The sequence below is a fragment of the Anomaloglossus baeobatrachus genome, chromosome 5 (assembly GCF_048569485.1).
Source record: "Anomaloglossus baeobatrachus isolate aAnoBae1 chromosome 5, aAnoBae1.hap1, whole genome shotgun sequence".
NCBI lineage: Eukaryota > Metazoa > Chordata > Amphibia > Anura > Aromobatidae > Anomaloglossus > Anomaloglossus baeobatrachus.
This window is the reverse complement of record NC_134357.1, coordinates 298,125,315-298,142,851: the sequence shown is the minus strand read 5'-3', so window position 1 is coordinate 298,142,851 and position 17,537 is coordinate 298,125,315. Positions and strand designations below refer to the sequence as shown.

The 17,537-nt window shown below is 47.3% G+C and overlaps 1 protein-coding gene across 2 annotated transcripts in view; it reads right to left on the bottom strand.

The window, feature by feature from the left end:
* Positions 1-17,537, bottom strand: part of LOC142311318 (proton channel OTOP3-like) — a 99,381-nt gene that overhangs the window by 20,052 nt on the left and 61,792 nt on the right. For both annotated transcript variants that reach the window (XM_075349630.1, XM_075349629.1), the window contains exon 5: positions 52-161. In XM_075349630.1, coding sequence (XP_075205745.1) covers positions 52-161 — 110 coding nt within the window. The remainder of the gene's footprint in view (positions 1-51; positions 162-17,537) is intronic.

The window sequence follows — 17,537 nt, the reverse complement described above, 5'->3', positions numbered from 1 at the left end:
AAGCATTCAGAATGGTAAAGGTACTATAGTCACTGGGTCTTAATTACTTGCCTGATGTGCTGTTTGGTTGTAAGCTCTCCATCTCACTATGCACAGAGTCATTTATCACAGCCAGGAGCCAAAGCAGTAAATCAGTTGCCACAGTTAGCATAATGCACCACCTAAAAATTAAACTGGAATGAGTGTTCACATGGTACAAAAGTCAAATTGCAACTTTTGTCTTGTAAACCTTTAGACAACTTAAAGTGGTTTCTATATGTGGGCTGATAATATTTTTATGCTATTCATTTCCTTTGGCTATTTTTCCTGTGTCCCTGTGCATCCCTGTGTCGCTCCGTTATTCACTTTCGCCTGCAATCATAGACTACTACTACCACCCCCATCTGCCCTGTGGCACAGCTCTACCTGTGGAGAGCTACACCATCTAAGCTGCATCACCATCTGCCCCAGAGAGCCCCATTCCGCAGCGGCGGCACTTCACTTGCCGCATATGTAGTGCCCCTGAACCCCTCAGGGTGCTACAAGGTTCTGCATCCCCACAAGGATGCAGGGCCTACGCCCTTAGGTACCCAGAACCCCAGTGCCGGTGCCAACAAAAACCCAGGTAATCCCAGTTTTCCCCAACAATACAATGGTACTTAGCTAGGGTGGGACCATGGATGGCCGCCTAGAGGTGGAACCACTCCAGTCCACTAGTTGACCAGGTGGGAGGAGCAGACTGTGGAGGGTAGTCAGTCTAGTGTTGACAGTGAAAGTGTGAAGGTGAATGAGCAACATCCTGACTAGGGTTGATGGTGACCTGGTACCCAGGAGAGGTGGTTGCCCCTGGAGTACGGTGGAATACTCGCAGAACTACGCACTGACGGGGTACAGGACCCTAGGACGGGAAAGAGCTTCAAGACGACCTGTTAACACCTGCACAGCAATGGGGACCATCAAGGATCTTGCTGACCCTAAAGAATCCGAAGACTCAGTAGCAAAGGGAAAGTCGGGGACTGGATCAGAGACTCCAACCCCACAGGGTTCATGCTACCATAAGATGGACAGAAGTGGACAAACCACAAACCAGGGACCCCCAGTGTTCCATACCACGGGGACCCACATACCAGAGACAGGTGCAGGGGAAGAAGGTACCAGAGAACCAGACTGGCACTGGGAGGAAGGGGACCTGGAGGCGAAGCCAGCCGTGGGCGGGAAACCAGTTAACACCCAAAAAGTGAGTAAACCAGTTGTGCACTGAATACCTGTCTGGACTCCTTCTTCTGACGTCTACCGCACCATACACCCGCTGGGGCAATACCCTACTTGCGGAGGGACTACCATACTAGCTGCAATACCATCAGCCCCAGTAGAGACACTGCAGCAGTGACCCCTTTTATTTAGCCGCAACACTGCAAATGGCATCACGAATAACTTTATTCACAAATCCCCTATAAATATCCCCATTACAAAATGGGCCCAGGGCAAGGAATCGGTAACGGTTAAGGTAACGGCCACCATTGTGACATCCCCAGGTCGTACACTACCCGGAACAGAGTACCCCATATCCCTGGGTGCTACATATGTCGTGGGCGGGGAGGACGCCGCCGCTGCTGCGCTCTCGCTAACGATCGGGTCCGGCGCTGCTGCGGCTGCTGCTGCTGCTCGGTGGCTCGAGCGGTGGGCAGGATCCGGGGACTCGAGCGGCGCTCCTCGCCCGTGAGTGAAAGGGGTGGTTGGTTTGGGGGATTTAGTCCGTGACGCCACCCACGGGTCATGGTGAAGATAGGCACCACCGCTGCTGGTGACGGGGATCCCGGGAGCGATGGTAGGGAGCAGCTGGGATGTTGTTTTCCCCCTCCGTGGGTAGGGGTCGTTGGTCCCGTGGCCCGACGATGTGACGGGGAGGCAGGGTTGGCGAGGTGCAGGGTTGCAGGGACAGCGCGGCGTGGTGCCGGATGGCATGGGTGTACTCACTCAGCAAGAAAGGTATAAAGTCCTCGGTAAACCAAACGGCTGGATGGACGGGTCCCACAGCCGGCTGCAGTGTTTCTCCCCGGACAGGTGATGGCGGCTGTCTTTCCCTGCACCTTGATGTTCTCCTTCTGACTACTATGGATTCCCAACGGTAGTCCGCTCCCCGGTGTATGGGTACCGGAGGAGCCCGTTTTCCCGCAGGCGCTGGCCCTTGGGTCTCTAGCCTTAGGCGGTAGCTGTATACCCTCACGGTGTGGGCTGTTGCCTTCAATCGGGACTTTTGCTGTTGTGAAACCCCTGGGGTTCCAGTCACATTCGGATCTGACTATTGACAGCGGCTCCAAGCTTGGTCGGGGTCCGATGGCCCTGCCTGTGTGCTGGCTTCACTTCGCTCCCCGGTCGGTACCGGCGGGCCGTCGCCCGACCCCGATCCTACGGTTCCGCGTTGCTCCACCATTCCTGCACACGGCCACCACCGTCTGCCAACCTTGCGGTCAGTGCCACAAACCCAGACACCCAAGTGTTTGCTCCTCACTCCTCAAACTCCAACACTAAACAACTGTCACTTTTCACGCCTCCAGGCCTGTGAACTCCTCGGTGGGTGGGGCAAACCGCTTGGCTCCGCCCCACCTGGTGTGAACATCAGACACTGGAGGGAGGCAACAAGGGTTTTTGTTTGGCTGGTGTCCCTGTCTAATGGGGTGGGGGTGGTTGTGTGTTATTTGTGACGACCTGGCTAGGCCAGGGCGCCACACACATACCACAGATGGTGTCACAAATAAACTGTCATCATCCCCTTCCTTTTTATTAAATGACACCGCCAGGGTCATGGAGCCGGGCCACGCCATCTTGGCGCCCCAGAGCCAGAACCGCTGCCCGGTAACGAGTCACCCCACAGCCCCGGTACGGGCGTGTCCCAAACCCGAATTGTAAAGTTCAGGGTTCGTACCAAACACGGACTTTAAAGGGAACCTTTCAAGTCCAATATGCACCCAGAACCACGAGCAGTTCTGGGTGCATATTGCTAATCCCTGCCTAACTGTCCTTGCACCTAGTAGCATAGTGAGAGGTGAGTGAGATCATCCTCTGATGCTGCAAATTCATTAGCATATTAGCATGCCCACAGGGACGTACTAATATGTTAATGGAGCTGACTAGCCAGGGGAACTAACACCCAGGGGACTAGTCCCCGTGCTCATTAGCATACGATAAAACATCTTTACAAATATTTTTCTAAATATCTCTTTATTTATGCTACAAGATACAGGGGCGGTTAGGCAGGGATTAGCAATATGTACTCAGACCTGACCGTGGTTTTGGGTGCGTGTTGGACCTGACAGGTTCCCTTTAAAAAAAAAAAAAAAAATCAGTGTTCAAGTTCAGAGTTTGGGTGATGTACATATGCTAACCACTCGATCGAGCATTGGGTTGCTCAGGTATACTCAGTGCTCTGCCCATTGGGAGCCGCTTAATGTCTCTGAATGGCTCTCAATATGGGTTATAATAACAGTTTCAGATGTAGTCACAAAGTGACTGTTGGATAACGAGGGATAGGGGCCCCTTGACTGTCCCTTACGCTGATAGCCCTATGTTATCCCTAACCTAAGGGTACTCCTAATGGTGGAGACTCCTGAGTCCCATTCCTGGTCTTGCTCCTGACTAGGATACTCTGATATCCTCCACCAGGGAAGGATGGGGCAGTAGTGTGATGTTAACCAAAGATAAAAACAAACAACTGAAAACCAAAACCCTGACACACTGTACACACATAGGATTAGGCAATAAGAGATAAAGGAGGAAAACACAAGACAACAGAGGTAAACTCTACAATTATACAAAGCAATAAGCTAAGATAGTTAGGAACACTACACATCAGTAGACCAACTAAGATAAACTATAGTTGGAATATTTAGAAGGATTCAGCCAGCATACATAGAATGGGATTGGCTTAACCACAACACGTGATGAAATGAGACTAACAAACAGACTAGCAGTAGTTAACTCTTACTAGCCTGGCTATGAATCAGCACAGGTCAATGACTGAGTCTGCTTGCGTTGAAACTGCTTGTTTACCATCTGTCTCCACCCTTTTATTCTATGAAGCTGGAGCTGTCACCCAAGGAAGAGGAAGGGTGGAGATAGAGGGAAAACAAGTAGGTGGGAAGTGGCACTTAAATGTTTGGCTATGCCATGATGCACTGATTGCCTGTACTTGGTTGGAAAAGTCATTTTGTGCTGACAACGTCCTGTGCACCCCTTCCTAACAATGGACGTACCGGTGCACCCTATTTTGAACGTAGTTCCCACAAATAAACTTACTTGTACATATTGCAGAGAAATTGTCAATGTGGCAAAAAACATGGGTCCATGACAGCAGACCTTCTTCCCTCAATATCCAAAAGGATTTTGGCAGCCCCCCACAATGGCAATCGTGATTAATTGGTCAAATATGACGAATTGCAACGATTTTTTCATTAAACTCAAATCAAAAGGTCCATTAAATTGGTGGTCAGACATGATTGGTTCTGTCTATGACAGCACTGGTCCTAATTATGCCTCACTATAACCTGAAAGGAAAGTCAGGGGCATAATAATTGCAGTCTCAGAGGTTGTTATCAGGCCCATGCGGGAAGGGGGCCCGTCGACGACAGCAACTATTTCAGCTGAATGCACATGTAGCTGAATGTATTGCGATGCAGAGATCTGCCGACTCCCTGCACTGCAATACACTCCGCTGATGCCCATCACGGAGGGAACATTGCAGTGACGTTATGCCCCACCTGAAGCAGGCATCTCAAAGTCAGCTGCCTGCTTCTGTGATGGCTATAGAAGGTAACATCACGTGTCACAGGAGCAGTGACAAGGTAAGAAGAATCGTTTATTGTTTAAAATGTGTTAGTAAAAAAAGAGGCAGAATGGAGAACATTATAAGAGGAAAGGGCCCAAGTCACAGCAGGTAATGATCTCATCTGCCTCCTGGCAGCAGAGCTCGTCATGACCTGCAGTGACCTGGGCTATTGATGTTAACTCAGGTCACTGCATTGCTCTCCCAGCCAATGGGGAACATTCTGTTCTTCATTGACTGGGACATTGACTATGGTATGGATAGTCATGTGTCCCCCTTATTGGATTACGCCGGACCTGGATTTGATTGTTCTTTTCAATAAATTGGTGACAAAGGGAATGTTTTGGGAAGTGTTTTTTCAAATAAAACTTTTTTTGTTGTCTATTTTTTTTTATTACTGACTGGGTTGGTGATGTCGGGTATCTGATAGACGTGTGACATCACTAACCCCAGGGCTTGATGCCAGGTGACATTACACATCTGGCATCAACCCCATATATTACTCCGTTTGCCACCGCACCAGGGCAATGGGATGAGTTGGGGAAAAACGCCAGGATTGGCACATCTAAGGGATGCGCCACTTCTGGGGTGGCTGCGCCCTGCTATTTTTAGGCTGAGGAGTGTCCAATAACAGTGGACCTCCCTAGTCTGAGAATACCAGACCACAGCTGTCCGCTTTACCTCGGCTGGTGATTAAATTTGCGGGGGGACCCCATTTTTTTTGTTTTAAATTATTTATTTAATTTAAAATAACAGCGAGGGGTGCCCTCTGTTTTGGATTATCAGCCAAGGTGAAGCTGCCAGCTGTGGTTTGCAGGCTGCAGCCATCTGCTTTACCCTAGCTGGCTACAAAAGATAGGGGGGACCCCACGTCGTTTTTTTTTTTAATTACTTATTTATTTTTTGGCTAAATACAAGCCTAAGAGGTAAGCACTCTTTATTGCCCCATGAAAGTCACAAAAGGGTGCCAGCTTAGAATATGCAGGGGGGTAGGACATTATATATGTCTTTCTCATCTATCTATCTATCTATTCATCTATCTAATCATCTATCCATTATCCATCTATCTATCTGTCTATCTATCTATCTATCTATCCCTCTATTCATTCATTCATTCATTCATCCCTCTATCTCTGTCTCTATATCTATCTATTCATCTCTATATCTACTCATCTATTTATCTTTCTTGCTGCTTCCGTTTTTTGCGGTCCGCAAAAAAAACGGAAAGCACATGGATGACATACGGATGCATCTGTGAAAAAATAGACCGTTTTTTGCGGACCGCAAAAACGGATAGGTCATGTGAATGTAGCCCACATGTGTTCCCTATGGGGGTAGGGGTCAGTACAGAACGATGGTGAGGGGGGGGTCGGTACAGAGCGCCGTGTGTATGTTTGTGTGTGTGGGTGTGGGGAGGGTTGCAGAGCCTGATGTGATGTGGGGCACAGAGCCCGATGTGTGTGTGTGTGTGTGTGTGTGGGTGGAGGGTTGCAGAGCCTGATGTGGTGTGGGGTGCAGAGCCCTGTGTGTGTGTGTGTGTGTGTGTGTGTGTGTGTGTGTGTGTGTGTGTGTGCAGAGCCCGATGTGGGGCTGTTTTTTCCATTGCTAGAGTGATAACAGGTCAGGTGCTTGGGCAGAATACTGACAGGGAATGTGTGTGCAGAGGGCGGGGCTGGACACTGGGGCGGGGCTGGACACTGGGGCGGAGCTGGACAGTGAGGCCGGGCGGTGCCAGCTCTGACTGTGAGGTTTTGCACAGGAAGTGGTCAGTTTGTTGGAGATGAATGTAAACAAAGAGCTGCAGAGAATAAAGGGATAATTCAAGAGGAACAAAAGTTAGAAAACAAAAAATAACAATGTAGGGGTGTTTTATATGACAATACAGCACAGATAAACTCAACATTTTTTGATAAGCTAATGATAAGCTAATGTCGGACAACTCCTTTAAGGTACCGTCACACTAGCAACGCTCCAGTGATCCCACCAGCAACCTGACCTGGCAGGGATCGCTGGAGCGTCGCTACACGGGTTGCTGGTGAGCTGTCAAACAGGCAGATCTCACCAGCAACCAGTGAACAGCCCCCAGCCAGCAGCGACGCGTGGAAGCGATGCTGCGCTTGGTAACTAAGGTAATTACCCAATGTGTAGTCTGGCTATGTGTGCAGAGAGCAGGGAGCCGGCACTGACAGCGTGAGAGCGGCGGACGCTGGTAACGAAGGTAAATATCGGGTAACGAAGGAAAGGGCTTCTTGGTTACCCGATATTTACATTGGTTACCAGCGTCCGCAGAAGCCGGCTCCCTGCTCCCTGCACATTCATACTAAGCAAAGAAACCTGCGGCACATTAAGTAGCAAGACAGGGTCAACCACAATACAATGAAAGGTGTTGAACCCATACCACTCCAATAATCATGGAAACAAAGGAGGACAAAGGAGTTTTAAAGGTGAAAAAAGTTAAAAGGTAATTTTTATTGAGACAAATATATTTAAAAATGGAATTTTACTTTTTCCATATGACACAACAATAATGTAGTTATAAATAGAAAATGGATCCAGTAAAAAGAGGTAGTACAGTGGGTGAACAGGCAAAAGTGACTTGATATGCGCCCTATATCAGGTGACCTAGAAATAATCACCGGATGAACGACTTACAATGAAGGTCAGAAGTAATACCTTAGGCGCCTGGTACACAAAGCCTGCGGGTGGAAGCGATGGGTAGGCAAGCGGTGATAACCGGATGTACGCCCTGTACCTGGAGGCCTGGAAGTAATCGCCGGGTGAGCGGCTAACAGAGGGTCAGCGGTAATACCTGGGACGCCGGTGCACAAAGCCTACGGATGGAAGCGCTCCGCGTGGAGGACCCGACGTTTGTTTCGCAAAGGATTATGGTCGCTTATTCATGAATAAGCGACCATAATCCTTTGCGAAACGTACGTCGGGTCCTCCACGTGGAGCGCTTCCACCCGCAGGCTTTGTGTACCAGGCGCCTAAGGTATTACTTCTGACCTTCATTGTAAGCCGTTCATCCGGTGATTATTTCTAGGTCACCTGATATAGGGCGCATATCAGGTCACTTTTGCCTGTTCACCCACTGTACTACCTCTTTTTACTGGATCCATTTTCTATTTATAACTACATTATTGTTGTGTCATAATGAAAATGTAAAATTCCATTTTTAAATATATTTGTCTCAATAAAAATTACCTTTTAACTTTTTTCACCTTTAAAACTCCTTTGTCCTCCTTTGTTTCCCTGCACATTCAGTTGTTGCTCTCTCGCTGTCACACACAGCGATGTGCACTTCACAGTGGGAGAGCAACTAAAAAATGGCACAGGACATTCAGCAACAACCAGCGACCTCACAGCAGGGGCCAGGTTGTTGCTGGATGTCACACACAGCAACATCGCTAGCAACATCGCTGCTACGTCACAAAAGTCGTGCCTCTGCAGCGATGTTGCTAGCAATGTTGCTTAGTGAGACGTGACCTTTAGTTGTGAGAGTTTAGTAAATTGTCTTTACTGATTAGTATTCCTATTCTCCTATTTTATGTTTTGTTTTTCTATTTTCATTTTTCTATTCCATTCTTTTATTTTATACTTTTTCTATTCTTCTATGTTCTTTTTATTTTTTTTTTCTACTCTAATCCAATAAATACTGTAGAGTATATACCAACTATCTGAATAAAATTTGGTTACACAATACATGTGAAAACACTACAGACACACACACACAGACACTCTCTCGTTAAAAATAAATTAAATAAAACTGCCCATTCTTCCCAAAAATGTCTTCTTTGTCTTCGATACCAATACCGATACCTTCTGTTTTTCTTCCTCTTCCACCCCCTCTAGGAAGAATGAACCCTAGGACTGTAGATGAGGCAACACCAGTAGCATAGTATAGCTAGCGGGAGGGTGGGGCAGAGGGTGCGGCCGCCCCGAGACCCGTGCTCAGGGGCGCCCATCCGGAGCTGCCCTACCATCTACATAGATAATCTCCAGTTTCTGTAACCCTATTCCAGCATGCACCGCGCTGCTGTCAGTTGCGCAGGCGCAGTGACATGCACGGTACCGCAGCTTCCGGTGAGTCCCCGATGTTGTGGCCACAATGCTCTGGCTTCCAGGTCCTCACTACACACAAACACACACACACAAACACACAACACACAACACACATGCCACAGAGCATCCTCCGGTAACCAGTCCGATTCTGCACCGAGCACATATGCACACATAGCACACATACATGTATACACTGAACACACACACCTGGATACTCATCTGTTCCCAGCGATGCGGTCCCCGGCACTGAAGCCAACAGTGCTGCTCTGGCTTACAGCTCCACAGTGCAATGAATATTCAGTGAGTATAATGAGCGGTGGTCAGGAGCGGGTGACAGCAGAGCCGGAGACAGCATCGCTGGAGAGAGGTAATTAAAGACACATGTTTTCTCCGGGGGGCGGGGAAGGGAGAGAATACACACACACACTGTCTACACACACAGACGCCACCTACACGCAGTGTACAGCCATATATACACACATATACACAGACGCCACCTACGCACAGCGTACAGCCATACACACACACATATAAACACACAGACGCTACCTACATGCAGCGTATAGACATATACACACAGACGCCACCTACACACAGCGTACAGCCATATACACACACATATACACAGATGCCACCTACACAAAATGTACAGCCTTATATACACACACATATACACAGACGCTACCTACACACAGCGAACAGTTATATATACATACATATACACACACATGTACATACACGACACGTACACACAGCATACAGCCATATACACTCATATACACAGACGCTGCCTACATACAGCGTACAGCCATATACACACATAGATACACACACAGACGCCACCTACACACAGCGTACAGTCTTATACACACACATATACACAGGCACCACCTACACACAGCATACAGCCGTATACACACACATATACACAGACGACAGGTACACACAGCGTACATGTAGCTCCCCTGAACCCCTCAGGGTGCTACAAGGTTCTGCATCCCTACAAGGATGCAGAGCCTACCCTCTTAGGGACCCAGAACCCCAGTGCCGGTAACACCAAAAACCCAGGTAATCCCAGTTTTCTCCAACAAATTCCCCATACAATGGTACCCAGCTAGGGTGGGACCAATGGATGGATGCCTAGAGGTGGAGCCACTCCAGTCCACTAGTTGACCAGGTGGGAGGAGCAGACTGTTGAGAGTAGTCAGGAAGACAGTAGTCAGAACAGAAGTGACTGCAGAGACTGTTGAACACATCAGACAGCAGGAGTTTGAAGGTGCAAGCGAAGTGACACCCTGACTCGGGTTAACGGTGACCTGGTACCCAGGAGAAGTGGTTGACGGTGGGGTACGGTGGAGTACCCCGGAAATATGCACTGATGGGGTACAGGACTCGAGGACAGGAAAGGGCTTCAAGCCGACCTGTTAACACCTGCAAACCAAAGGGGACCATCAAGGACCTTGCTGACCCTAAAGAGTCCGAAGACTCAGTAGCAAAGGGAGAAGCGGGGACAGGACCAGAGACTCCAACTCCACAGGGTTCACGCTACTGTCAAGTGGACAGAAGTAGAAAAATCACAGACCGGGGACCCCCAGTTGTCTATACCACGGGGACCCACTTACCAGAGACAGGTGCAGGGGAAGAAGGTACCAAAGAAACCAGACTGGCACTGGGACGAAGGGGACCTGGAGGCGAAACTAGCCAGCTTCGGGCAACCAGACAACATTTACCAGCAGGGAGTAAACCAGTTGCACTGAATACCTGTGTGGACTACCTTCTTCTGACACCCACTGGACCATACACCCGCTGGGGCAAAACCCTACTTGCGGAGGGACTACCATACTAGCTGCCAATACCATCAGCCCCAGTAGAGATATTCAGAAGCGGCTCCCTACACTTAGCTGCAACACCGCAAATGGTGTCACGTATAAACTTTATTCAATACTCCTCTGTAAATATCCCCATTACAGAAAGGGCCCAGGGCACGGAACCGGGAAACGGCCACTATCGTGACATTCCCAAGAGAGACACTGCCCGGAACCGGGTACCCCATATCCCTGAGTGCTACAACCATTTTTCCTGGCACTGTGAACAGGATTGAACTGGACCTGGTCAAACCGGGTGGCGTGTGCCTTAAAAACTGTGTTATATGGACTGAACTTTATTGTTTGAAAAACCACCGCCATTTTGCTTTGAAAAATAACTGTGCCACAGGAGACCGAAAGGTGCAAAGAGAAACCCCGCCCACGACGACTGTAAGCGCGGGCGGAAAAAGGCAGTAACCTGACCTGGTGCTCGAGTCTCGTGAAAGAGTGGTGAGGAACACCAAGCGGAGTGCCCAGGATGTGAGAGCGGACGCTGGTGCAGGGACGCCAGAACTCTGCAACAAAGTTTCTGGACATTAGGAAAAACAGGAAGGCTGCTCCAGAGGATCGGGAGTCCAGCCGTCCTGTACCGGGAACCGCTGCCTGGCTGGAAGGAGAATTAGCCTGGTTTTGCATCCGGGTGCAGGTACAGTCCCTTCAACAGGTTGTGAACTTGAAAGAAGAGGTGCGGAGAATGGTGACAGCAGTGTGGGCCCACGAGAATCGGGTCGTGCATGCAGAGCAGCGCCGGGAAGTGGGAACGCAGACCCTCTTAACATTACTGACCCACCCGGAGGCGGGACCCATCTCCTATTCGGTCGAGTAGCATCAGCCAGCCCGGATTCCCGAGGCCATACCATCGCCAGCAACACCGCTTCCTTCCCCGGTTGTGGACCAGACTCCCGGGATGTTTGCAATGTGGATATTTTATATAATACTACAGTTTTCCGTATGACTATGTCCCGGACATACTTAGAGGTCATTGTCAAGTTTTTGGTTTATGATGATAATGTACAGTGTGCACTCAGAGACAACCATTACTCAAAAGTAAGCTGGTCATTGATCACTTCAGCAACAAATTGCAGAAGTGTACATTCATAGTATCATAGTATCATAGTTTTTAAGGTTGAAGGGAGACTCTAAGTCCATCTAGTTCAACCCGTAGCCTAACATGTTGATCCAGAGGAAGGCAAAAAAAACCCCAATGTGGCAAACAAGTTCCAATGGGGAAAAAATTTCCTTCCTGACTCCACATCCGGCAATCAGACTAGTTCCCTGGATCAACACCCTGTCATAAAATCTAATATACATAACTGGTAATATTAAATTTTTCAAGAAAGGCATCCAGGCTCTGCTTAAATGTTAGTAGTGAATCACTCATTACAACACCATGCGGCAGAGAGTTCCACAGTCTCACTGCTCGTACAATAAAGAATCCTAGTCTATGATTATGATTAAACCTTCTTTCCTCAAGACGTAGCGGATGCCCCCGTGTTCCAGTCGCAGGCCTAGGTGTAAAAAGATCTTTGGAAAGGTCTCTGTACTGTCCCCTCATATATTTATACATTGTGATTAGATCCCCCCTAAGCCTTCGTTTTTCCAAACTAAATAACCCCAAGTTTAATAACCTGTCTTGGTATTGCAGCCCACCCATTCCTCTAATAATCTTGGTGGCTCTTCTCTGCACCCTCTCCAGTTCAGCTATGTCCTTCTTATATATCGGTGACCAGAATTGTACACAGTATTCTAAGTGCGGTCGCACTAGTGACTTGTACAGAGGTAGAACTATATTTTTTTCATGAACACTTATACCTCTTTTAATACATCCCATTATTTTATTAGCCCTGGCAGCAGCTGCCTGACACTGTCCACTAAAGTGAAGTTTACCATACACCCATACACCCAAGTCTTTTTCTGTGTCTGTTTTACCCAGTGTTCTACAATTAAGTACATAATCATAAATGTTATTTCCTCTACGCAAGTGCATGACCTTACATTTATCTACATTAAACTTCAATTGCCACTTCTCAGCCCAATCCTCCAATTTACATAAATCTCCCTGTAATATAAAATTATCCTCCTCTGTATTGATTACCCTGCAGAGTTTAGTATCATCTGCAAATATTGAAATTCTACTCCGCATGCCCCCAACAAGGTCATTTATAAATATGTTGAAAAGAAGCGGGCCCAATACTGACCCCTGTGGTACCCCACTATGAACTGAGACCCAGTCCGAGTACGTACCATTAATAACCACCCTTTGTTTCCTATCACTGAGCCAGTTTTTAACCCAGTTACACATATTTTCCCCTATCCCCATTATTCTCATTTTATGTACCAACCTTTTGTGTGGCACCGTATCAAAAGCTTTTGAAAAGTCCATATACACAACATCCACTGCATTTCCCTGGTCCAGGCTTGAACTTACCTCTTCATAGAAGCTGATCAAATTAGTTTGACAGGATCGATCCCTCATAAACCCATGTTGATACTCTGTCATAAAGTTATTTTTCTTGAGATACTCCAGTATAGCATCTCTCAAGAAACCCTCAAGGATTTTACCAACCGTAGAGGTTAAACTTACCGGCCTATAATTTCCCGGCTCAGTTTTTGTCCCCTTTTTGAATATTGGCACCACATTTGCTATGCGCCAGTCCTGCGGTACCGACCCTGTTATTAAGGAATCTGAGAAGATTAAAAATAATGGTCTATCTATCACAGAACTCAATTCCTGTAGTACTCTGGGGTGTATGCCATCCGGGCCCGGAGATTTGTCAACCTTAGTGATTTCGAGGCGGCGGCGTACTTCCTGCTGGGTTAAGCAGGTAATATTCAAGGGTGAATTTATGGTATCACTGGTCATGTCATCTGCCATGGCATTTTCTTGTATAAAAACCGTAGAAAAAAAGTCATTCAGCAGGTTGGCTTTACCCTCATCCCCTTCCACCATTTCACCAAGACTATTTTTAAGGGGGCCAACAAAAGGAATTTTTGTGTAGAGGAGTGCCTAATCAACTTTAAGGAGATACTTAAATTCCAACAATACTTGCAGAGTAAGAAGACAATATATAGAATCAAAATGAATAACTGTGTGAGAGTATCTCAGAGTCAACCAACAGATTTAGGGTTTATGAATGTAGAGATACCTGGACTGAACTCTCTGAATGGCCCCTTTTCATGGAAGCAAGTATGAAAACTGGGTTGGAATTTGTGTTTCCATTACTGAATCAAGGTTGCCACCTCTAAGTACCATAGATAACTTCTACACCAGCTTCTCTCTTGTCAGAGCTAGTGTAAGTTACAGTCCTGTGAGCAAAAAACAAAACCACAATGGCCTCGCTAGATCGCTAAGTAGGCAAATGTTCAGAAAGGGAGAGAACAGAACCAAAAGTAGTAACAAACTGCTGGCGGTCACGTATAAAGATGAGGGAGGTCCTTATTTTGACCAGAATTTATGGAACTGGCAGCACTGCCATCACTGCATGAGGTACCACTACACATATCCCCAACCCAGACTGTGTTCTGGGGAACAACAAAAACATGGGAGAAAATACTCTCTGATCAAGTCTTTATAGGTCCATACTATAGAATTAAAGTCTAGTTGTGGACATCATACAGAAGGCACTGTATAACGCTTACGTGCCATCATGAGGTGCAGGCCAGATTTCCACATTGATTCAGTTTCAAGAGGTAGCATTAAAGGCTCTAGTAATTGGAAATAAGGAAGAGCAGGACCCCAATACCTTATTGGGAAAAAAAGGTGCCCTTATCGTACTAGGGCAACAAGTCCTGGTAAAGTCTGCTAAACTGCAAGTAAAGCAAGGTTGCAAAAAAAAGTGCAGAGTAAATTACAAAATAGAAATAAGAAAGGACACCTCTGAGCAAGTAATACCTGTTGAAAACCTGATCTATGCACAGTGTTAGACTAAGGAACATTGAGTCCATCAGAGGACTTGATTCTGAGTGTCCAACTTTCATCTACATAAAACCAATGCACTATTCTTAAAGGGGATTTTAGACCAGGCCTTTTTTCTATCAGGCTTTGTGTCTTAAAGTATTCCCATAAGATACCCAAAGTTAGGGTTCAGCTCTGCTTGCCAGTTTGATCAGTTGTCACTTGATCACTCATGCCTGATTGGTAGGATATTGGGTGTTGGTGTTGGACCATACTAAACCAATCTCAATGACCTATCCAAGGATTAGGATACCCCTCTCATGATGATCCCCCAAATGCTTTTACACAAGGTATGATACTTCCACAATGAATTCCAGCACACAAGAACAGTATGATGACCCCAGCATTACCACACTAAGGTTTGATGGCGCAGCCGCAAAGTATGATGTCCCCATTAGTAGAAATGAGCAAAATTGTTTGAAAAAGTTTGGATATTTCAAATTTAGCACCCTGCCTTGTCCATTCGGATTCAGACTCCAGAACACTTTTTTCAAAATTGGCAAAATTTGGTCTTTGTTCGTTAACTATTCACGTTTGCACCAATGCTTTTCTTCTATCTTATTATGATTTTGGCTAGGATAGTGGTGCTGTATTATGAGCGGTAGTGGAGGTGTTTGATGAGGAAGGGGATTACTTACCAGTCTCCACGCGTGCGGCTATCACACTGCTTCCAGGTCCGACCATTACATCTCATACATATTAACTTCCCCCCCACCCACAATTTGTGACAGCACCTGTGATTGGTTACAGTCAGACTGCCAGCATGCCGTCATCTCTAATTCCCCTCACAAAGGCTTTCTGGGTCCCCTAATGGAATATAAAAATAAATAGGAAAAATGACATAGGGTCCCCCTTAAATTGATATCCAGTGCAGATAAAGCAGACTGCTTCAGGCTGCAGTCCTTAGCTGTCCATGTTATCTTGGCTGTGTATTAAAATACGTGGAACATCATGTGGCTTTTTTAAAATTATTTAAATAAATAATTTTAAAAAATGAGGGCCCGTGTGCACCTTTTTTTATTATTTCAATAAATAATTTAAAAGAATGACATGCGGTCTCCCAGAGTTTTGGTACTCAGCCAAAATAAAGCCAACAGCTGGGTGTAACGCTGTACAAAGGCTAGTAAGACGTAGTACAGCGTATTTCCCACTAGGTGGCAGCAGAGTAGTGAAGGGGAGACAAAGAAACACTGTAAGGCTATGTGCGCACTAGGCCGTTTTACCCGCGGTTTTGCTGCGGAAATTTCTTGAGAAATGTTTGAAATCTTTCTGCAGACATTTCCCAGCAAAACCTATGGGAAAAAAAATAGCTGTGCGCACACTGCGTTTTTTTCTCAAGAAAATTCTTTGTGAAGATTTTCTTGAGAAAATTTCTTGAGAAAATGTGCATGTCACTTCTTTTCCGCAGGTACCTGCGATATACCCCCGGTATTTCACTCCATTCACTGTAATGTAATCGCGAAATACCGGGGGTATACCGCAGGTAGCAAATGATGTGCGGTATACCCCTAAGGCCTCTGTCACACGTTCGTGCCTCTGGTACGTGTTTGACAGTTTTCTCACGTACCGGAGACACGTACACACGTGGACCTAGGTATTCCTAATGGTTTGGACACACGTAAGTATTTTGGAACGGAACGTGTGTCCGTTCCGTACTTACGTGTGTCCGTGTGTTCCTCACGCTGACATGTCCGTTTTTCTCCGGCATCACGGTGTCACTCAGCCCGCACCTGTACCACACAGATGTAGTGTGGATGTGGTCCCGTGTACCCGCACCGGAGAAAACTCACGTGTCAGAGTAAAAAATAACAGATCTCTACTCACCTTCTCCAGCCCTGCAGTCTCTGCCGCTGCTGTCACTTGCTGCCGACTGCCGCTCATTATGCTCATTTAATATTCACTTCACTCAGCAGCGGGGAGTCGGCAGGGCTGGAGACTGAAGATCAGTACCCTGGACAGCAGCAAGGACCACGTGAGTATGTAAATTACCGGTTCTCCGTGTGTTATCGCGGATAGCACACGGAGAACACACGTGGCTCGCACGTACCGGAGACACGTACTTACCAAACGCAACACGCTGGGAAAATATGTGTCTCGCGGCACGTGCGTGATTTTCACGTGAGTGTGGCAGAGGCCTAACAGAAAGGCAGCTGAAGTACAGCAGAGTAACTTCAGCAGGCAGTTAACAGGCAAGCCACCAGGGGGCAATAGAGTAGTCAAACAGTCAGGGTCTAGCCAGGAAAGTCGAGTCACTGCAAAAGGGAGGATCAATATCAAGTCAGAAAACAGAACCGAGTCGGAAGTCGGGAGATCAGGTATGCAGAGGGAAACACAAACAACAGACAGGAGCGGGAAGTCAGGGACTGGGACAGGCAGACGAACGGGGAAGGCTACAAGTCAGGGCACAGTAGCAGGGAGGCAGGACAAATCAGGAACACTCACCAGAGCCAGTATACAAGCTGCAAGACAGAAATATCACTGGCACTGAGCCATAGGTAGAGAGGCAATATATAGCATCCTGGGATCCAGAAGGAGGCAAGGGGAGTTAACCCCTGACATGACCAGGCCAGAGCTGGGTGTAACCAGCAGCAGGGAAAAGCTGGCCTGGATCATGACACTGGGGACTGGTATTTTCAAGCTCATCACTCAACAGTTTTATGGTCCATAGCAGTTTTAAGGCTCCATAGCTCAACCGTTTTATGGCCCCACAGCCTCCTATGTACAATTTTAGAGTGGGCATTTATTGTGTCAGCCTAAGGCCAGTTTCCCACATCCAGCTTTTCGCCGGATTGCCGGATTCGGCGCACACCAGTACAGTGTATACAGTACAATGGCAGCGCCTCAACTTCTGGGT